Consider the following 24,028-nt stretch of genomic DNA (forward strand, 5'->3'; position numbering starts at 1 on the left):
AATTCAAAATGGCGGACCCAAAATGGCGATCCATTTTCTTTTTAATGATTGGATTTCTTCGAAACCCGGCACTCGAGAGTGTTTGGGGTCGCCGATTACGAACCTGAAGTCAATTTTTTTAAATTCAAAATGGCGGATCCAATACGGCTATCAAATTAAAAAAAAAAATACTAAAACTAAAACTCTGATACTGAACGTTTTAAGCATTGTCAAGGGTTGGAACTCGTTTCCAGTGGGTTTCTGAGCTTGCTGATTATGAATCTGATGTCAGATCCAAAATGGCCACCAACTTAAAAAAAATGATTTGAAACTCTTAACCGCAATTTTGAATTTTGAAAATCTGACATCAGATTCGCAATAGCAACCCTACACTGAGAGAAAAAAATTTTAGAATTAAAAAAGAACGTGCTAAATTAAAAAAAATACGCATATGGAAGAGCACCAACCCAACTCGTTTTAAATTTGAGTATTTACGTATGTGGTTGTGAAGTGCACAGATGCTTTTTGGTTATTAAGAAGGAAAAAAATAATAATTTTTTGATCCGTCTGATGGTAATCGAACCCGGACCCTCCTGCCAGCAACTAGTTGTATCAAGCGTCTTTGCACACTCAGCTACAGCCATGCACGTGAATGTGTTTTCAAATGTTGAGTTTGAATCAACATCACAGCGCGCGATTATTGCATTATGTCATACCATGTATGTGTGTATGCGTGTACGTGTTGTCACCGCTGTGCATGCTTTGTATACATATACTTTCTTAATTACATATAAAAAAGCATCCGAGACGTGCAAAACGCCATCCGTGTAGTGAAAAATGCTTAATTTTAATACGGGCGTATTTGAATTGAATATTTCCATTATACGTAGTGTATGTATAATGGAAACATCCATTTTGTTAAAAGTTTTCACTTGATTTAAATACGAACATTTTTAAACAGTAATCAAATAAAAAAATTTTATTCTTACAACGCGTTTTTTTTCTCAGTGTAGAAACTCACTGAAAACGAGTTTCAACCCTTGACAATTTTTAAAACGTTCAGTATCAACGTTTTAATTCTAGTATTTTTTTTTTTAATTTGATGGCCATACTGGATCAGCCATTTTGAATTAAAAAAAATTGACTTCAGATTCGTAATCGGCGACCCCACAAACTCTCGAATGCCGGTTTTCGAACAAATCCAACAATAAAAAAAGGGATCGCCATTTTGGATCCGCCATTTTGAATTAAAAAAAATTGACTTCAGATTCGTAATCGGCGACCCCACAAACTCTCGAATGCCGGTTTTCGAACAAATCCAACAATAAAAAAAGGGATCGCCATTTTGGATCCGCCATTTTGAATTAAAAAAAATTGACTTCAGATTCGTAATCGGCGACCCCACAAACTCTCGAATGCCGGTTTTCGAACAAATCCAACAATAAAAAAAGGGATCGCCATTTTGGATCCGCCATTTTGAATTTTGAAAAACTTACTTCAGATTCCTAATCAGAAACCCCCTGGTAACAAGTTCCAACCTATGAAAACGCGTAAATCGTTCAGTATCAACGTTTTAACTTTACTAGTCTCTTTTCGAGAGCATATTTTCGGGCACTAGGCCCATTCTAACTGCCCAAAACAGGTATGTAATTAAGGGAATGTTCCCCAATAATATCAGAGTAATTTTATGTAAAAACCACATTTTTAGCTGCATGTCAAGAAAAAAAATTGAGAACATCAGCGTTTTTATAAAAAACAGACCAGCGCGACCTATAAGAAAACTTTTTTTTTCAAAATAAAAAAAAAGTGTATCTTTTTTATCACAAATAACAATAATTTAAGGTAGCGTTTATGAATTTCCAAAAAAAAAAATTTTAACCACTCTAATGTGCATGTATGTTGGCAAGTACATTAGTGCCGCCTTACGCAAAGCAAGTCACAAAATTGCCTCTATTTTTTATGGAAAAAAGGTATGGCTCATTTTGTCCAGCAATCTTGTGAGTATATCGCATGCGATAAAAATGTAGACAATACAGGCAGCTATGATTTTTCTTCATTTTCAAAATAGTAAAATTTTTGGTGTGGTTCAAGACATTATTAATAGAAGTTTAAAGGAAATTTGGGGACCCCATCCATAGGTAAAGGTTGCGAAAATGTTATAATTGAGGTTCGAAAAACAAAAGACCTAGTAAATTTCTGATCAAAATATTAAATTACCCCATCATCATGAAATTAAAAATATTTAAAGAAAAGTTCCACTCATACGGTTATTCTAGCGCCGCGGCCAGCATTTTTTCCGATATTTCGCGCCGTGTGTCGCCTCAAATGACCGTGTTTAGTTAATACTCTACCGCGGTTGAATATACTGTGTAACTATGGAAAGATTATCTGCCCAATTCTGAATACTTCCGCGGAAGTTTGTTCTCCGGGAATTTGTTTCTCCCGAGAAAGAAATCGTCCAATAATTAACTCCCAGGGAATGGCATTTTCGCCGAAAATTTTGGAGGAGGAAATTCAAACTTCGAAAGAGCTGTTTGACACCTTTTTACAGCTCCACTCCGCTATTTAAAATAAAAAATCCTCGGAATTTTTTTCATGATAGGAGAAAAGGGAAAGGAGAGGAAAAACATCATCCCTATATAGCGATTTTCCTTGCTTTGTAAGGAGCTTTGCCACGGCGCGAAACTCCACCCGGATTTACGATTTTTGGACCCTTAATTTGACTGGAGCGTAATATATAAAGGTATCAAGTGGCCAAGGAGTGTACTATTTTAAAACCTTCTTTCGTTTCGAGGCCTCTTGCTGGGAATACAATATAATATAATGTAGTATAATGTACCCACTGGGAAAATGGGTAAGCACCTTACGAGGCAAGCCATGTTTTCTTTCAGTTTTTAGTACCAAAATTGTCAACATAACCAATGGCATCTACTAGTAAGGTACAAAATGAACACGTCCAAAGACACATTACGTTGTCAGTTGCAAAATAACCGCCGGGTGAAGGGCAATGCCTTACCAGCAACTTACACTTCACCCGGCGGTCTTTATTACTTCACTGACGAACCTCCCTTTCTTTAACGAAGACGTGGTCGCCTTATTTAAGTAGGAATTTAGAATGTACATTTGGTATGAGACATACTTCTGAGCCGCTTTACAAAGTAAGTTACGTGTCATGCGTCATAGGAGGTGTTTATTTTGTGCTAGATGACATTGGTCATGATGAAAATTTTGGTACTAAAAACTGAAAGAAAACATGGCTTACCTCGTAAGGTGCTTACCTATTTTCCCAGTGGGGTAATATAATATAATATAGTACTAGTTGGTGTCGGTAGATTCTTCGATAGGATGGTAAGATCATTTATTTGGGAACAAATTTCCGTCTCTCGCCAAGTTCGGTTTTGAGACAAACCGGTTTCGGGGTTTAAACAAGCGTCCGACATCCCTCCATTCCAAAATAAATCGTAATATAGTATTATATGTATAATATAATCAGTTCTCGTCGAACGTCGATGTAATGTTTTTGTCAACAAAGCAACCCTCATCAGTCTAACTCCGGTTAAGCATACCACAGTAGTATTTTTGCGATTAGCACCTTTTCCCAAAAATACTACGGTTAGAGTAGCTGGAGTTGGACTTACGATGGCTATTTTTTGAGGAAAAAATCAGATCGATGTCGACAGCGGCAAACCAATATAATATAATCTTTATATGTATACATTAGGGTGGTCTTTTGAATCAAATCGGTAATACCAAGGGTCACTGATATCACATATAAATTGTGGTCCCGATTGAAGACGGTTAAGGCGTGTCGCATTTGTGGGAATCTAATCGTAGTAATAAACATCGAACATGCGGAAATTTTGTAAGTTACGTGTCATGCGTCATAGGAGGTGTTTATTTTGTGCTAGATGACATTGGTCATGATGAAAATTTTGGTACTAAAAACTGAAAGAAAACATGGCTTACCTTACCTTTTCCCAGTGGGGTAATATAATATAATATAGTACTAGTTGGTGTCGGTTGATTCTTCGATAGGGTGGTAAGATCATTTATTTGGGAACAAATTTCCGTCTCTCGCCAAGTTCGGTTTGGAGACACACCGGTTTCGGGGTTTAAACAAGCGTCCGACATCCCTCCATTCCAAAATAAATCGTAGTATAGTATTATATGTATAATATAATCAGTTCTCGTCGAACGTCGATGTAATGTTTTTGTCAACAAAGCAACCCTCATCAGTCTAACTCCGGTTAAGCATACCACAGTAGTATTTTTGCGATTAGCACCTTTTCCCAAAAATACTACGGTTAGAGTAGCTGGAGTTGGACTTACGATGGCTATTTTTTGAGGAAAAAATCAGATCGATGTCGACAGCGGCAAACCAATATAATATAATCTTTATATGTATACATTAGGGTGGTCTTTTGAATCAAATCGGTAATACCAAGGGTCACTGATATCACATATAAATTGTGGTCCCGATTGAAGACGGTTAAGGCGTGTCGCACAGGGGCAAAGTTCAGATTCCTCTATAGAGACTCAAACAATTAAAATTATTATTTTTTTCACCTAATATATTCAATATTTTTTATTGAGCTTGAGGCCGTTTTTAATGAAAAACTTATTGTGGAAAAGCGACAATAATTTGAAAAATGGTAGAATTTATAGCTATTTCGGAAATCACCACATTTCCTCATCAGATTTCTCTCAGTAGGATTCGAACCGACGATCCCACTGACTCAGCCAGTTGTCTACGCACTGTGCTAAATTCGCCTTGTATATTATCGTTGCTTTTTTCCCACTTTTTAATTTTTTAAGCCAACACAATCAAGCGCAGCTATTCCGCTGCAATTTACATTTGATCATGTGGTTGTTGGTTTTGTTGGATTTTGTTAATAATTCTATTTTTAGAATGTTTAACTTTTAGGTGTGCTCGTCCTTAAGTTATTTGTTTTTTTGTTATTTTATGGCCTTATAACAATTATAACAACAATTTTTATTGAGCTTGAGGCCGTTTTTAATGAAAAACTTATTGTTTCATCTAATACAAAATATCGATACTGCCATAGTCGAAGATGCTATAAAATATAAATTTTGGTCCCGATTGGAGTCAGTTAAGGCGTGTCGCAAAGGTGTCAAAGGCCAGATGCCTCTATGGATTCAAAAAATTTAAATATTTTTTTTTTCATTTAATAACCAAAATCGATACTACTAAACTCGGAGATATCACATATAAATTTTGGTCCCGATTGGAGTCGGTTAAGATGTCTTCGTAGGATAATCTGAACTTTGACCCCTTTGACAACTTATATGTGACATCTTCAGCTAAGGTAGTATCGACTTTGGGTATTAGATGAAAACAAATTTTAATTTTTTTAATTTTCCATAGAAGAATCTGAACTTTTCCCCCTGTGCGACACGCATTAACCGTCTCCAACCGGGATGAAAATTTATATGTGACATCTGCGACTACAGTAGCATCGATGTAGGCATTGAGGCTTAGGAAATCTGATGTAAAAATTTACTTCCTAGATGTAAGGACCACCCTAGTAAACATATATGTATAAATGTTAAGTTCGAACAAAATCTTAAAAGGTTCTGCACCGATTTGTTTGAAAATTTGAACACCTACTGCGGGCTGTGCAAGGAAGGGCTTTGCCTAGAAGTAACAAACCGAATTTTTCATACCTCATCTATAGAAGTGTCCATGGTATATATGCGAAATCAATCCCATACTCATGGAAAATATGGGGGTAAGTAGCGCGGCACCTCTTATACAAACTGCATTGTGCATACTGCATATATCTGGAAGTGTTCATGGTATAGTACTGAAACTTGGGATGAAGATATACTAAATCAATACCATGCTCACGGAAAAAATGGAAGTTATTTAAAAAGAGGGCGTGGAACCTCCCATACAAACTGAATTTTTCATGCTGCATATCTCTAGAAATGTTCATGGTAGAGAACGGGCACTTGGTGTGAAGACCTATTCCATGATCGTGGGGAAAAAATTAAGGTTATTTAAAAAAGGGGCGTGGCACCTCTCATACAAACTGAATTTTTTGTACTGCACATCTCTGGAAGTGTTCATGGTAGAGTAGTGGGACGTGGCGTTTGATAGTGTAATATAATATAACAGCGGCTGCTGTGGTGTAGTGGTAAGCAGTGCGCGCTTCTAAATTAAATTATTAAATCAACTTTTACATCCCGAGCAAACCTTCTCTTACCATTCAAAGAAAATTTACAACCATGCCGGTGACGAATTTTCAACAATAACTTGACTGTACTAAAAATAACTTATAACTTCTAAATGTCCAGTTATATGTCGTTAAGCGAGAATTCAAACAAGCTGGAAATAGACATTTTTCTTGAAAGCGGAATTTACAGACAAATACAAGATTTTGAGAATTTTTTTCCACCAGTTTGATTGAAAACCTTAATATCAGGAAATAACAATTTGCTGAACTAAATGTAACAGGTAAAAATTAGTTTAAATTAGTATTATTTTGATAGACTAAGAAGCATTTTTTGCATGTATTATTTGTGGGAATCTAATCGTAGTAATAAACATCGAACATGTGGAAATTTTGTAGTCAGTATTCTTCCATTCTTAGAAACAGATCTGGGAAACAAAGGCCCGTAGTTACTGTCAAAATTAAGCCGACCCTAAAGTTAGTTGCACCTTTTTTGACAAGTATCCCATTGAAAATTATGTAAAAAAGCTGCAATTAACTTTAAAGTCGACTTAATTGTGACTATACATAAGTACGGGCCTTTGTTTCCCAAATCCGTGTCTAAGTTTGTTAGGGAGCCGAGTTTCTCTTCGATAGATGTGGATACATTTGGATACAGTTTTCGTTTTGTTATGGATACTTTAAAGGCTAAGGCAGTGGCAACACTGTTAATAAGCATTTGAACTGAATTGTAGCCTTTAATACAAACATTAACTTACTTTTTGCACTTTTTGAAGTAATGCGTTTTTTGCTAATGCATATAATAATTTTTTCATCTTTTGTCAGTGTCATCAGATCAGCACGGTTCTTTCTATTTTCAAAAATGAAGTGTCAGATTAAAAAGCTTGACCTGTAGAAAATATAGGTTTATTTTTTTTTAAGAGTTGCCACCTGTTATAAAATTAAATTCATCAAAATGTGTATGAATCAAATTCCATTTGACTTAAAGGAATTAAGGGCCGTTTATATAAGACTTTTGCTTCGCTTTGCTTCATAATTTCGCTTTGACAGATAAGTTAAATACATGGTTTTATATGAGTCTTGTTAAGTAGAATGCGAGGAAAGCAAAGCGAAGCAAAATCATGGGCAACTCTCAACTTTTGCGCGCTTTGGCAATCAGCTGTCTACATGTATCTTTTCTCGTGCGCTTGCATTTGCATTTAATGACCCAAATAGGGTAAATAGGAATTTTTATTGCTATTATTAATGCATATTATTGTATTATCTATTTTACAGAGGAGGAAAAGGAGAACCCAGAAGCTGTCAAAGCGTTTATTGTAGCATACCTTCTACGCTTCACGCTTTGTTGTCAAAGTTCGAACTGGCAAGCAAAGCGAGGAAGGTTTTATGTAAACGGCCCTTTAGGCAATTGAAATAGATAGGTATCACCATAAGGGAGTCAGACGAAAGAGGTTTAAGAAGGTTTTAGCTTGGAAGTATTACGAAGAGGGTTGCCCCCTGTTTTTAAAGTAAAATTTAATAATAGATTGGCGCTTACACATATGTTAGTGTTTGGCCGAGCTTCTCCTCCGATTTGTGGCGTGCGCCTTGATGTTGTCACACAAAGAGGAGGGACCTACAGTTTTACGCCGACTCCGAACGGCGATTGTATTTTAATGAGAAGCTGTTTTTCATGGCAGAAATTCACTCGGAGGTTTGCCATTGCCTGCCGAGGGACGACCGCTGTTAAGAAAAAACCTTTTCTCTATATTTTTTGCGATGTTGCTTTGACCGGGGCTTGAACCCTGGTGCTGCGGTGTGGAAGCGCGCACTGCTTACCACTACACCACAGCGGCCGACAAGTAAAAAACAACAAAGTAAAATTTAGTTAAACTAAAATAATAATTGTGTCAAACCAAAGGTTTGCAACGTCGCATTTGTTATTTAATTACAAATACATACATTGTCAATCAGTGATTTGTTTTGATTACATTCCTTTTAAATTACTGAACTCTTAAATTAACTCAGGAATGTTTTTACTCTTCACTTATTTCTTGCTAAGTATGTAAAATTTTTTCTCTTGTCTGATACCCATACGGATATACATATTTCTGTTACCTTATTCCCTTACTTAAAGTGAATTTTATTTCTTAAACATGTGGAAACCCTTCTAAGTTTAGTTTAGAAGTGACNGCAAGCAAAGCGAGGAAGGTTTTATGTAAACGGCCCTTTAGGCAATTGAAATAGATAGGTATCACCATAAGGGAGTCAGACGAAAGAGGTTTAAGAAGGTTTTAGCTTGGAAGTATTACGAAGAGGGTTGCCCCCTGTTTTTAAAGTAAAATTTAATAATAGATTGGCGCTTACACATATGTTAGTGTTTGGCCGAGCTTCTCCTCCGATTTGTGGCGTGCGCCTTGATGTTGTCACACAAAGAGGAGGGACCTACAGTTTTACGCCGACTCCGAACGGCGATTGTATTTTAATGAGAAGCTGTTTTTCATGGCAGAAATTCACTCGGAGGTTTGCCATTGCCTGCCGAGGGACGACCGCTGTTAAGAAAAAACCTTTTCTCTATATTTTTTGCGATGTTGCTTTGACCGGGGCTTGAACCCTGGTGCTGCGGTGTGGAAGCGCGCACTGCTTACCACTACACCACAGCGGCCGACAAGTAAAAAACAACAAAGTAAAATTTAGTTAAACTAAAATAATAATTGTGTCAAACCAAAGGTTTGCAACGTCGCATTTGTTATTTAATTACAAATACATACATTGTCAATCAGTGATTTGTTTTGATTACATTCCTTTTAAATTACTGAACTCTTAAATTAACTCAGGAATGTTTTTACTCTTCACTTATTTCTTGCTAAGTATGTAAAATTTTTTCTCTTGTCTGATACCCATACGGATATACATATTTCTGTTACCTTATTCCCTTACTTAAAGTGAATTTTATTTCTTAAACATGTGGAAACCCTTCTAAGTTTAGTTTAGAAGTGACGCATTTTCAAAACCATTTCGATTGATAACCATATTGTAATATCTAAGTAATTTAACTTATTAAATACGTTAATAAAATTTGTAACAGGTGGCAACACGTTAAAAAAAATAAAACTTTATTGCCCTGTCATTTGACACCTCCCTTTTGAAAACAGAACAAACTATATGTACATACCTATGTAAATGCCACAAGAACCCAAATTTTCAACTTCAAACTGCATTTGCTGTGAAAGTATGAAAGTTATCCAAAACCGAATTGCATTTTTGAACTTAGCGTCCTTAATTTTATTAGTATTTTCATTAAAATTCGTCGCTAATTATATTTTTGCCACCTTTATTGAAGGGAAACACTGTGCGTTCGTTCGATTTTCAAAAATGATGTGTTAAAGTAAAAAATTATTTGAAAACTAAAATCAATCGTCCCGATATGGATGTCTACCGAAATGGGTTTGAGAAGACTTTAGTTCTTAACTACATGTAAGAGGGGTGCCACCTTTGAAAACATTAAATTTTAGTGGATGCCATCAAATCTCAAATTAAAGAACTGGGCATACAATGCGCAGTGTATTCGGGTTTTATTTTTAGAAGTTAAAATATTTTTTAGCGGTACAGGATAATTTAAAATTTGAGGAAATGAGACCCCGACACCATGCGAGACTTCCCTTCACTCAAAAACCGATAAATGGATTTAGACGAAACATTTAGAATATTTATATAGGTTTTTTAATAGGGTTGCTACCTGTTTAAAAAGTTAAATTAAATTTTGGAGTTTCATCGCCATGCGGATTCACTAGTATAATATAATATAATATGATATTTGTTGTGTTGGTTGATTTTTCCGATAGGGTGGTAAGATGATTTATTTTGGAGACAAACATCCAATATTGAAGATGGCATCACGCCAAACCCCTTTGTCTCCAATCCAAATTCGACAAGGGACGACGGAAATTCGCTCCAGGATAAATCATAATATAATATAGTGATACAATATAATATGATAGAGTATCATATAATATAAATAATATAATGAAATAATATATAATGCAATATAATGTATATAATATAATATAATAATATAACATAATATAATATACAAGTTTTACTTAATATAACTTACCAAGTGTCAAATGAAACAAATAGTTGGGTTGCAAGCCTAAATGCCCATTTACATACAACTTTGGCGCTGCGTTGGCGTTGGCGTCGCTTCGACAACTAGTTATGAATACATGCATTTACATATATTGAAAGGCTCCACATAACCAAAGTTGGGCAACGCCAACGCAAAACAAAACAGAAAGATGTCCAACTCTCAACATTTTGCGTTCGTCGTTCGTCAGCTGTTCCAAAACAAACCTAAATTATGTGAAATAATTTTCCTTTTTAATCAAATGCGGGCAAGAATTATAGTTTTTAATGCAATTATTGATATACAATGTTGATTTATCTGCCGCTAGTATGTTAATTTAGTGACCAAAGTATTCGCAGCTAAGCGTTCATTGTAGCAGCCACGGGCGTTACTCGCGCTGCTGTCAATGCGACGCCAGCGCCAACGCAACGTCCAAGTTGTAAGTGGACGGGCCTTATGATACCTCGGAGTTTAGCTGGACAAAAACTTACTTTTCAAGAAACGTACTCAAATAATTTCCGAGAAAGCCGTACAAACGCCAAATAGGCTATCGAGGCGTATGCCAAATATAAAGGGGCCATGTGAGCAAATTAGGCGCCTAATGCTATGTTAGCACAAATATGCTGCCCCAACCTAGAATATAGTGCCAGTCAATTTATATGAAGTCTTCCTCCTTGCTCAAAGGAGGAGAGGAAATATTCGCAGCTGTATCAAATTAACAAAATAAAAATGAGACCAAAAAAGCTTGTAGGGAAAAACTATTACAACTGGAAACTGGCAGATGGACCCCAATCTAATTTCCTAATTAAAGCAATGTGTTTAGAGAATATATTGGCCAATGAATTTCTATTTAACTCAAGCCTTCAGCGGTCACGGCAACTTTAAGCGGTTTAAAATAAAATCACATTCTTTGTGGGCATACTGTGGTGAATTTAAAAATGTAGCTTTTAGAAAGACCAAATGTAGCAAACATCGTACCAATCATGTCGTAGTTCTACGGGAACTGGAAAACCAGTTAAGATTTCATAGGAGCAGTCTTGCGGTCGAAAAACTGTACTTTCCCAGTCTCTAACAATCGAAGCAAACGCAGGAGAGCCAAATATTAAGCAGAATAGACAGAAATAGGTCGCGAAACGACTATACTGTGATGAAATGCGAAAGCGGTAACGGAATGTGGAAGTCGGAGGTTTCATACGGTCCACTTGGTAGAGCTGATAAACTATCGATTGCACTATCGATACATCGAATGTTTTTTTGCGTTACTATCGATGGTTTTTTATCCGCTATCGATAGTATAGAGCTTTTTTATTACGTACACATCAGAAAAAATTACAAGAAAATAAGAATAGATTAAGTGGTTATGTTTAGCCTTTAAGTGCATTTTTTTGGTTTTGTTTTTCTTTTGTTTTCTTGCTCTAACTACTTCACCGCCATGAACGATACTATCGATAGTATTGAATTTTCCTCTCTAAACATCGAAAGGAGCCACTATCGGTAGCTTGTCAGCTCTACCACTTGCGCTACTCCAACGTCCGTTAACAAATAAAAACTTAACTTAACTTAGCTTAATTTATTTCCTTTTAGTTTAAATATTTTATCTTATTTAATTTAATTTTAAATCCTCTTTTCTTGTATTGTATTCTATTTTGTTTTATTTGATTTTATACTTTTGTAATGTAATTTTATTTTAGTTTTATGCATGTTTTCACCGTTCGTGAATTTTCTCAAGTCTTATTTGAAGCCGTCAGCTGGATGAGAAGAAAAAATATATAGAAGGGCATAAAACTTTGCACACATAATTTGAAGAAGGAGGTGTGTATATACTGGAATCCTCAGTGCATGAATTTATTAAAGTATCTCCAGATTTGGGTTAAAATTTCTACCATCGGAATCAAAGGAACGCTCTTTGAATATTGGGTAGTAATACATAATTTGTGCCATCCCATCCTCTGCCCTCAAATCACGTACTCTATTCTGGATGGTTTTCATTAAAGATCGTTTTAATGAGCCTAACTAAAGTGACCTCAACTTTTTCAAGTGACTTGGGAATGATTATTCGAGCACATTTTTTTAAATCCCGCCGTCTGTCCATTGAGCCAGGTGTCAAATGCCACAGCGACAACTAAGTACCAGCTCTCTATTGAAGACGCAAATACATACATATGCACTTCGTCCGCGAACTCATTTACAATTCAAACAAATTAACTACTTTTTAGAAAATTATATATCTACATAGTTACTATCAAAAAATAAAAAGTCAGTAGCCTTTGGGAGATCATATATTTCGCATTCACAGTGGCGGATTTGGTCAAAGACCCCACTCCATCATATAAAATCAAATTAAAAACTATCACCACTCCCGCTTGGACCACGGAATGCGGTGAGGCTTCGGGAACAAAAAAAAATTGGGGCTTGTCGACGTGGAGCGTTTTGATATATATGTATTTATGTACTATTTTTTGCCTAGCTGAAGCCCATTTGTTAATATGTATATCTCTTCGTTGTGATCAAAACTTTGAATCGCGCGCTTCTTTATCTGCTGTTTTATTTAACTAGTTTTAATTTACTCTTAACTCAAATGCGCACCCTTGAACATAATTAATGTGTATTTTACTGATAAAATTTTAATTTCAATTACAAACGCATGCAGAGTTGTTAGTAAGCTCAATGATTTTGAAAATAAATATACGTTAGTGTATTAAATGTTAATTTTGATACATAAATTTAGCAGGAACAAATATTTTCTACCAATAATTTCTACCAATTCCAAGCAATTAAAGAAAATGCCCAAATAATTATTATGATAAAATTATCTATTTGATTACAAAGTAAAAGCATAAATAAATAAATGCATTTTTATATCATCTTCTCTAGCTTTTTGTGTTTGGGGGGATGGCGGTCATGGGATTGCGATCGTTCAATGAAGTGCTGTGACTCATCAAAGTTATCAAATTGCCATTAACTAGTACCGGATGTTATGAGTCCTTCACATTTAGACAAGTTATTGCGAAGAGTTTGGCCCTTTTTTGAAGAGGTGAAAGACATATGGCTATGTTTAGCGAAGATTTGCGTTGGTTTCTCCTTGATGCCATTTTTAATTAGATATGGGTCTGGCACGAGGTCGAGCGTGCATTGGCATGCGGTGAAAATCCAAAAAAGCACGGAAAGCTCATATAAATTATAAGGGTGAAAAAAGACGAAATTTATGTTGAGATTAAGATATTTCTTAGAAACCACTTCGCGTCCTGAATTAGCCAGGTTTAGGGTTTTGCCAAGTGTCAAATGACTTTAAATTCTTACAAGTTTTCCGTAGCTAAGAATATGTACAAATCGGTATGTAGCTAATAATATGCACAAATGGCGTACCCAAGTGTACCAGAAAAAATTTACGTCAGCTTTTTGTCCAAACTCCATTATTTTGTTACTAGTAACCATTGTGTAAAAGAATTTTGTTCTACCGTGGTTTGTTGTTGAGTTATACGACTTTAAACATGCAAATTTAAGCCCTTTTTCTTAGAGTCACAAGTCATCAAAATCAAAAATTTCCGACCTATTAGAACTTTTTTGGTGCTTTTTGGTGGAAACTATAATACTTTCCAAAAGAAGTTTTTCAAACAAATTTGCTTTGGAAATACGTTTAATGCATTCTTTAAACAGGGGCGCGTTGTGTTTATTTTTGTAGTCAAGCCTGGTTAAACTAACAGACAAGATGGTATTTGATTTTTAGAAATTAAGTTAAAATGTTTAAATGTTAATACCACAAAAATAAACACAACGCTCCCCTAATGATGCTAATAAATTTAGAGAAACGTTGGGATGTAATAGTGGAATAAATTTTGTTTTATTTGCACTAGAGTTAATTAGATCGGACTAGCCTATCAAGAAATTTTACGAGAGAAATGTACATTGCTTAAAGAATGCAATACAATTTTTAGTCGGATTTTTTTTTTGCAAAAAATTCTAGTTTCCACCAAAAAACATGGAAAAAGTTCTAAGAGGTCAGAAATTTTACATTTTTATGACTTGTGTCTCTAAGAAAAAGAGCGGGAATTTGCAAGTTTAAACTCGACAAAAAATTGCGGTAGAAAAAAAATTTGTTTACACATTGATTGCTAATAACCATAGTAACAACGTAGGAAGGTGTTTGATATATAGAAGATTGTTGTAACCCCTTGAACGAGGGAGCAGGTACATATTTTCGTTGGCGGGTAAAATACTTAACAAAAGATGAAATAGGCGTATATTTATAATACTCTAACTTATTTAGACAATTTTTCGGGTTTGTAAAAACATAAAATTCAGGTCATACGACTGCTACATTTTTTCGTTGGAGATAATATTTTGTGAATCAGATAAATCATAAGTGGTATTCATCTAAACCGATAACTGTCAAGCAGATATCTTATAAACTTATACACTCTGTTACATGAACGCCCCATACTCTCCATTCGTTTACACTTGGGACAATAGTCGTGTTTTCTTTATTTGTCGAGCTCAGTATCAATAATTTTATACTACTAGCACGAGGATTAAGAAATTTTAGAAATGACCTCACTAAATGGGAAAAAATTATATTTAGACGATTTAAATAAATACTTAACATAAAGGCGATTTATTTGAAGCCAGTTAATAGAAACAATGGCAAAATGTCTGTTTGTGTATGAATTCATTTCTCACTGCAACCAAACTGTGGGGCCAAATTATCAGTGAAACAAAACAAACAGAACGGATAATAAATTGACCCAGATCTCTATCAGGGTCAAAACATTGTTGTTGAATTTGCGTGCAAAATTTTTATGCGGATCCCGATTATTGCCCAAGAAAACATAGCTAGAGTTGCGACAGAGTTGCATTGGCTTCGGTTCATCAAGTTTATTCAGTGAAATCGCTGGAGAAATTTATCAGAAATGTGTAAACGAGTTTCCATACAAATTTTGACAGGTAATTTTTAAGGTGTACACAATTAAAAGTTTATACGGTTCATAATGCATTTATAACATTTGATGAATACCCTTATTTTATAATTTATTTCACTGACTTTTTCTCTATGCGTGTTCGTGTGGGTTTTCGAATGTGATTTTGCTTTCGTGCCAGGCCGGGCCGAAAAAATTAGTCCCGCGCCCATATCAAGTACATATGTATATTGAATTTCAGCATAGTTCAACTTATGCTATATGCTCCGCGCCAAAGCGAAGAAAGAGGGCTGGCTGTAGTTATATGTGGCGTCATCTATAATTCGATCCACTCAGGTCATTGATGAGGCGGTGGTTAATGTATCGGATACCTTTCGTGCCTGTTTGGCCGCCACGTTCATTTGTAGCCTAGTGGAATAAGAAGCTTCAGAAGTTGAGGAGCAATTTGAAAAAATCATTAAACCGGGCCCTGAAAACTAATGCTGGGAGACTGGAAGGCTAACGCTATACTCAAAGGATGTTCGTTCTTCGTAAAAGGTTCTATTCAAAGTATACTGCAGTGGTATTGATACCTTGGGCCAAACAGCTGGTGAATGTCTTAAAAAAATACCAAAAAACTAAGCTTCGTGCACTCGAGAGGCTTGATGGATCACTCACGGAGACAAGGAGTGAGACTCTTTCAAAGCAATAGAAATGCATTTGTTAAAGTTAGAGTATTTTTTCAGACAGACAGAGAGAAAGAGATATTGTCTTGTCGTCTTTAGACTAAAAATCCCACTGCGTTTGAAGATACCAGACGTAAGCATACGAGTACGAATGAATACAAATTTAACATATAGTTACTGGAAAACATATCCACTTGCTAATACAATACTCTTCGTTATATTGTGCGTTATCATACCGCTAGGTTATTTTTAAAGAAGTATGTATTAAATGCTTTGCTAAATAAACAAAAAAACTGAACTAAAATTATGAAGAAAATAGTTAGTTAAACGAATGTCAATTATAAAGTATGTAAGTAGATAGTATTAATTAGGTGCAAGTGAAATTAGTGGAAAAAAAAAAAAAAAAAATTATACATATGTATATTTTTTTTGGGGGGGGTTTGACATATAAAATTTAACTGTTATAGCAATACCTCCCGAATCCGCGGGCGATCGGTCTTTTTTGCGCTTTTTCTTTTTCGAAACATAACCGTAGTTGTCCCGGGCGCTCCACCCTGGATATAATTCCATGTGCAACTGTCGCTCTTGCCGCGCTTTTTCGTAATATTTACTTTGTTCCTCACGGCTAAGCTCATGCCACTAGATACAGAATTTGAGATCACGGCGATTGGGCGAAGATACATGGTAGTAGTATGTGGTTATTTATGGTGTTAGATGTGATAAGTGTGGATCCAACCAAAGCCAAATGTCGTCGAATTCGTTTGAAACGGAAAATAAAAACAAAAAAGGGAACAAAAAAAAACTTTTCAATTTTGATATTTGATATTTCATGTGCCTGTTGAATTTCGAAAATCAAGTTGAATGAATAAATTGTTGATTTCAGTAAAAAAAAAAAACAAATTTTCATACTTGAACGTGAACAACGCTTCCGCAAGTTGTTTACGCGAATGAGAGTGTGCGCGTGTTTGTGTGTTTCATGAGCTCTAGCCGTACTAAACGCTTGCTTTCCCTACGTAAGTAGGCTTTTTTTCTGGGGGCTGTTAAGTGCTAGCTAATCAATATATTTAATTTACAGCATATGAAAATTCCTTCGCTTTTAATTTAAAAAAAAGTATACATATTTTCCAATTGTTTTCAATGTTATATAGTCCAATGAAAATAAAAGAAAAAACAAAGTTGCAAAACAAAACGTCTATTTTATTGACTTTCATACAAAATACAAATTGGAATACAAAAATACATTAAATGAAGAAATAACTTTCGGCATTTTTTACGATTTACAAATAGGGTGCAGCCTTCGGTTACACTGTAGAACAATTATAAGATTTTGTTTTAGAGCCTCATCGTAATAATTCCCAAACGTTAATATCCGTAGTCAAACCCCGAAATAAAGGTATTTTTTCAAATAAATTTTTTTACTTACATATGCGTAACTTACCCATACCATCATTTAGATAAAATATTAACGGATTTAGGATATTATTTAATTGAACAAGTTCGTTTTCTTGACTGGAGCTGTGACTGGATTTTAACCCATTCCAAAGGACTTTCTCGTCCTCAGCTGCCGCTAATGCGTTTCGAATTTAATTTTTTTGGGCAGGCGAGTTTACCATGATTCGTATTACATGACGAAAGCAACGAGGCCGGGGTAGTTTCAACCATGCAATTATGTGTATGCAAATCTTGTACAGCTATTGTCAATTCGACCGAAACACTTCTACAGAAACTCCTAGGTCCATGCGCTTGTTATTGGGACAGAAATGAATAAGTCTCATTCTTATGAGATTTTGTTCGATGAGGGAAGACTTTCCTTTTGAATTGCCTACTAACTCCAAATTCTCCGTTGAAGGCTGACATTATTGTTAATCTAAGTCCTCTACTTTGCGAAATCGAAAACGTCAATAGCGACGTGAGTGCCGAAACGCGAGTACGCTTACTGTGTGCTTGAAGGCAGAAGATACTTTGTCTTTTCGTCCTTGAAGATTGAGGTGGGAAGTTTAGTGTTTTCGAATCCTAACATTCCAAGCGCATAACCTTAAGATATAGCCATATACATAGGTGATGTCACCCAAGGTATATTGTTCTTTTCCAGTGGAACAAACGGGTTTCAAACCAGTCGTACAATACGAACTTTGAGCACAATTTTCCCGCAGTTTTGGGAATTTAATAAAAATAGGAAGACATCAGAATTACAACTTGTTCAAAGATAGACGATTAAATAAAAACTCTTAGGTCTGGTGCGAAACAACCTAGCGACAGTTTTTATTCGATTTTGTGAGGGTCATTTTAATTATTGATATTCTCTGTTCAAAAATTAACGTTTGCAAAAGGACGTACTTTATCTAGAAAAAATTATAAAGGACAGATCTCTCTGCCGAAAATCGTTTATAGCAAATCACCCAGGGATAAAATGAAGGACTTTCTGTAAAGGACTGAAAACGAAATGACAGATGGTCACCGTAGCTATAGGTCTTTATTTAAATTTGGGGTAGTGCTATTTTTAAATTAAAATTCTTCATGAAAGGACAAAGTTAAATGGAGACAAAATTTTACAATAAAAATGCACGCTAAATTTGACTACATACAAACTCTGAAGACAAGAACCGATTTATATTGTACATTTCTTCTTAATTTACACTCATATGACTTTAAAATGGTGATTCCTTATGTTTAGATAAAGACCCATAGCAAACTAATGCTTAATCGGATATATAGTGCATCCCCTCTTACTGTCATTTTCAAGAACTTACATGGACGTCCCACCAAATAAGATACAAAAATACGCTATGAGTTACTTAAGTTATTCGAAAAATTGCTTCCTAAATTTTTAAATAGGTCTTTGAAGAATTAATTATCTTTGAAGACAGCATATATAAAAAGGGGAAACTTTAACCCACTGTAGAAAAAATGTTAGAGGCGAAACAAAATACTTTTGAGGTTTACATACCACGAATTAATACTTAATGCCGGCACAGTACACACGAACTTCTAAAACAAATCCAAAAAATTGTACCACAGTGTATGTATTTCTCTCGGAATTGCAAATAGGGCACAGCCTTCAGCTATTGATTTTAATTCAGTTAAAAACCGAAAGTTACAGAATTGAATAGAGTGAAAAAATTTAATTTCTATCGCGCATACGACTTTTTTTGTAAATACGTTTCATTTTCGTAAAAGTTATTGCATACACACTGATGGCACGGCTGTCATTACAAACGTGCCTAAAAAAATGGTGTCAAGATATCAGAAATCAAATGATATCAGACAATATTTCCACTAAAGCGCCATCAAGCGGCCCATTTTTTGACTATATTTCTTACTATGTATCTAATACATATCGCATATTTTAACTAAATCGGTGCAAATATACGGGTTTTCAAAATATCTCGACCCGGCGCCACATAGCAGACAATATTTTGCAAAAATATTCCTGCATATGCAGCCAATATATAATACATATGTATGTACATTGAACAAATAAATCAGATTGGGCCATAACTAAAATATATCTATGTAACACTTTTAAATTCTGACTATAGAGATCTACCTCTGGAAATGCCCATATAAAATAAACCTAGACCACCCCTATAAAATTGAGGGAAATGCTTTTTGTTGAAAAATGCAAAAATATTATATAAATCGGAGATGCCCTTATTTCTGGTGGTATTACCGACCTCTGGTTTCCACCGGAAGTGGGTTAAACCGACCGGAAGTAATTTTTTTTTCAAATTAGACATATGTACATGTTTTTAATACAAATTCGGATTCTGAGGATAATAAGATTATAGTTTAAAAAACTAAAACCTCCCTATTATAATTGCCATTCGTACTGTCATCAGGTATGTAACTTGAGAATAGAAATCGCTGCATCTTTTAGGCGCATCAATATTACATAGTTACATCCCGAGCTAATAAAAGGAAGGTAATAATAATAATAATAAAAATACGTAACTTTTGTCTGAAATGAACATCGAACTTCAACACGTGGACTTATTAACAGGTATATTCTGCACGTTACCGAAGATTATGTAACCGGAAAATTTTATTAACAAAAAATGTTACCAGTTCTGTCACCGCGATCCTAGGTACGTTGGTAATGCAGTTAAAATATTTAGCAATTCAGCTATGAAGAATTGCGGAAATTCTGACATTTCGTATTTCACGGGGCAATACTTTTTAACCAGCTTATGGGATGGTTACAAGAGTACACAGAATGCGAAAAGAGTTAAAAAATTGACAGGAATTTTATTTACCGGTTAAAAAATTTTTATTACCAGCGCATAATAGACCTGTAAATGAGTGAAAATGTTTTTATTGAAAAGTGAAGAAATACGAATTACCATGCTGGCGCTGCTCTATCTTTGGGTCGTATTATCTTCTTCGTGGGTTAGACGGACCGAAAGTACATCATTTTAACCCGGAGTCCATTCCAAAAAAAAGTTTCTGTCTGCAGAATCCGAATCTGACAGAAAAACATGTACATATGTCCTATTTAAAAAAAAGAGCTTCCGGTCAGTTTTTTTCCGTGCAAGAAAGTCGGTAATACGACCAAAATATAGAGCACCCTCAACTTGTTAATTCATATTTTTTTCGTTTTCCAATGAAAAAATGTTCACCCATTTAAGCAGTTCAGGACCAGATGAAGTTCGAAGGACATTTAGAAGTTGAAAAGGGCTTTTCCGAGAAAAAAGTAGCGAAACCATGTACGTTTAATTAAAAAAAATACTTCCGGTTTAAACCGCAAGTCGGTAATACCACAAAAAGATAGATCATCCCCGACTTGGTATGTCATGTTTTTGCGTTATTCAATGAAAAATATTCCCTCCAATTTAAGAGGGTGGACAGGTGGTCTAGGACACCCTGTATGCACATGAAATCATGTACATCCTTTCAAACCGTTACTATGCAGTCCATTTGAAGCGCATAACGCAAAGATTAAAATTCATAGAGTCGAAATTGTGGCCGATATGATTTTCCCTCCCCTAAATCTCCCAAATACCGCACTGTTCGCCGTAGTAACGACTACAAGTTAGTTCCTTATGTTTGAGCTCTCGCGTCAACTTGACACTTCATTATTGCTATTATTTCGCAGGAGTTGTTCTCACCGTATAGCGATAACTAAACACATTTCTCTTAGCACCCGCACAAGGGACCAATTATTCTGAGGACTGAAGTCAACCTTACAGTTCCGGATAGGACGAGAAGGTCTGTAACATTTCGGTTACGCCCCAACCTTGGAACATTTTATACAAAGTTTTATTTGCGGTATTGAGACTGTGCTCTAACAATCGTCTTTGAAAGGGTTTTGCGTATTAACCGCAATTCCCATATCTAATTGTACAGTGTCCAATAGCGTTGGCCGAAAAACTGCTTTTTTTAGAATTGTGATTGGTAATAGGAAAAATATTTGTCATAATGCTCTAAAAACAATCTGTGTGAAAGATGACAACTTCGGGTCAACATCCTAGGCTGGCCCAAGTACATCAAAGTTCAAGTGCTGAAAACATGTTTTCTTAGCTTACTTCGATTCTATACAAAAAAGGTCCATATACCAAATTTTGTAGGACTAATACTTTCGAAGATACTTGCAATTTCAGTAACAAAAATTTATATTCAACAATTTTTATTGAGCTTGAGGCCGTTTTTGATGAAAAACTTATTGTGGAAAAGTAACAATTATTTGAAAAAATGGTAGAAGTGATAGCTATTTCGGAAATCGCCACATTTGCTCATCAGACTTCTTTCGCCACATGATCAAGTTTAAATAGCACTGGAATAGCTGCGTTTGATTGTAGTTGGCTTAACAAATGAAATAGTGGAATTCACAAGGCGAACTTAGCACAGTGCGTAGGCAACTGGCTGAGTCAGTGGGATCGTCGGTTCGAATCCTACTGAGAGAAATCTGATGAGGAAATGTGGTGATTTCCGAAATAGCTATCACTTCCACCATTTTTTCAAATAACTGTTGCTTTTCCACAATAAGTTTTTCACTAAAAACGGCCTCAAGCTCAATAAAAATTGTTGAACATAATTGTTGTAAGGCCATAAAATAACAAAAAAACAAAAAAAATGTATTAATTAATGTATTTATTTTTTTGAGCACATTGAACTTTGATAGACATGGGCGAGCATAAGATATTGACCAAAAATTGTCATCTTACACACAGATTGGTTTTAGATTATAATGAACCATATTTTTGCTATTACCAACCTAAAATTTTAAGAAGCTTCTAGCTATTTCCAAAGTACGAAAGTTTGAAATAAACGAATCATAACAAAGCAGTGTTTGACGCATTTCGGTAAACGGAGCAGGAGGAAAAAAACTTTGAATCTCCGAATGCAAATATTAGGCATGTCGATTGCTTATCAGCTTGATGGATTAAATTCCTTTGGCCATGACTCGACTCAGAGTTTTGTGATGCGTTTGCGCAAACTTTTATTTTCCAAATCACGCTTATTATGCGAGGCACAACTCTTGAAGTACTTTACATTTCTCCTAAACTTTACAAAAATTCCCTTAATTCACAAAACTACGTTCCTCAAACACTCCTTACCCGTTTTTGGTTTTTGAACATATATATATAGGCATTCAGTATGCAAGATTTAAATTATACGAAAGTGAAACGATTTTTTTTAATGCCATCAGAGCTGGATAATGCTCTCTGCTGAGGTATTTGTGTTTAGCGATAATTTTGCTGCTCTGAGTAAAAATATATTTATTAATATTGCTTGAAGTATTCGCGTTATAGTTTGCGCAAATTGATTTGCACGGTTACGGACATATCCGACTTACCCTTCGACCAAGTATTTGATTTATCGCCGCTGACTCTTTCAATGTACACTCGGCGACCACCTTGGCGCGCATTTCCTTCATGTAGAGCATGAACGCATTAAGTGGCTTTTTGATATGCGGTTTCTTCTTCTCGTTAGTGTTGTCTTTGCACTCGTTTCCCTGGGGATTGCCTGCGGATATTTTCGTATCCAAGTTTCTGAAAACGAAAAAAAGCATAAACAACATAAAATTAGTTGGAAATTTTCGACGAAGTATGAGCGGTAATACATCTAATCTAGTCTTACAGGTCTATTCTGCGCTGGTAACATAAATTTTGTAACCGGTAATTAAAGTGTCTGTAAATTTTTAAACCTTTTTCGCATTCTGTGCTCTCTTGTGATCGGTAAATTTGGTTAACATCTCATAAGCTGGTAACAAAATATTGCCTTGTGAAATATGCAATACAGGAATTTCCACAAATCTTCATAGCTGAATTGCTGAATATTTTCACTGCATTACCAACGTACCTAGAATCGCGGTGGCAAGAAGTGGTAACATTTTTTGGTAATAAAATATTCCGGTCACAAAATCTTCGGTAACGTGCAGAATAGACTTGTTATAAAGCATATCAACACTGCGGCTGTGTTGTCGATAACGTTGGATTGTGCTAGGAAGGGTTTCCAGTTCACTCGGAATGGGGTTCAGATCTCGAAATTGTGTATGCGAAAAGTGAGTAGCATTTGATAAGGCAATGTTTGGTTCTTTTTATGGGATGGCTGACCTTCTGCTCGAAAAAGTGGTCGAGACAGGATTTTCGGCTGCTGAATTTTACGCTTTTTTACGCCAAGGTTGTACTTATTATAGTATATTGTTTAACTTATTTTCGATGGGTCTCTGAATTACTTCTGAACCTTAGCCGGGTTGTCCTAAAGACTATAACTGGCTACTTGACAGGACACAGCATGTTAAAGTACCATCTTGATAAGAAAGGATTTTTTGAAGGGACGGCTACTGATTTTTTGGACTGGCAGCGAAAGTATGTGCACACGTATTTTAAGTAAGTCATTATAAGTAATTCATAGACTCACAACCCTTGAAAAGCGATTAGCGTTTCTATCCAGATTCTCAAATGTGACACCCTCCAAATTGTTTGCAGTGTAGCAGCGTTAACATTTCTACGAAGCAACGTAAGTTCAGAGAAGGTAACGAATACCTGATGGAGCAGCCCTAATACTTGTAAATAGCCCAGCAGTGAAATTCTGACAATCGCTACGCTAAATTTTCGCCGCTAAAATTCTCGAAATGAAAAGCAGTGGGCCTAAAAGTATACAACATGGAAGTGTAACAAATGCAATGCGTAATCAGTCAAATCTGGCAGTGTGGTGAACATGCAACTATAT

General features: G+C 35.5%; 1 protein-coding gene across 4 annotated transcripts in view; it reads right to left on the reverse strand.

The window, feature by feature from the left end:
• Positions 1 to 24,028, reverse strand: part of pan (transcription factor pangolin) — an 826,450-nt gene that overhangs the window by 181,480 nt on the left and 620,942 nt on the right. For all 4 annotated transcript variants that reach the window (XM_017628344.1, XM_017628276.1, XM_017628130.1 and 1 more), the window contains 2 exons: positions 22,650 to 22,845; positions 16,330 to 16,495 (listed from right to left, as the gene is read on the reverse strand). In XM_017628344.1, coding sequence (XP_017483833.1) covers positions 16,330 to 16,495; positions 22,650 to 22,845 — 362 coding nt within the window. The remainder of the gene's footprint in view (positions 1 to 16,329; positions 16,496 to 22,649; positions 22,846 to 24,028) is intronic.

Source organism: Rhagoletis zephyria, unplaced genomic scaffold, assembly GCF_001687245.7.
Source record: "Rhagoletis zephyria isolate East Lansing unplaced genomic scaffold, Rhagoletis_zephyria_1.1 Rzeph_scaffold_00004, whole genome shotgun sequence".
In the NCBI taxonomy this organism is placed as follows: domain Eukaryota; kingdom Metazoa; phylum Arthropoda; class Insecta; order Diptera; family Tephritidae; genus Rhagoletis; species Rhagoletis zephyria.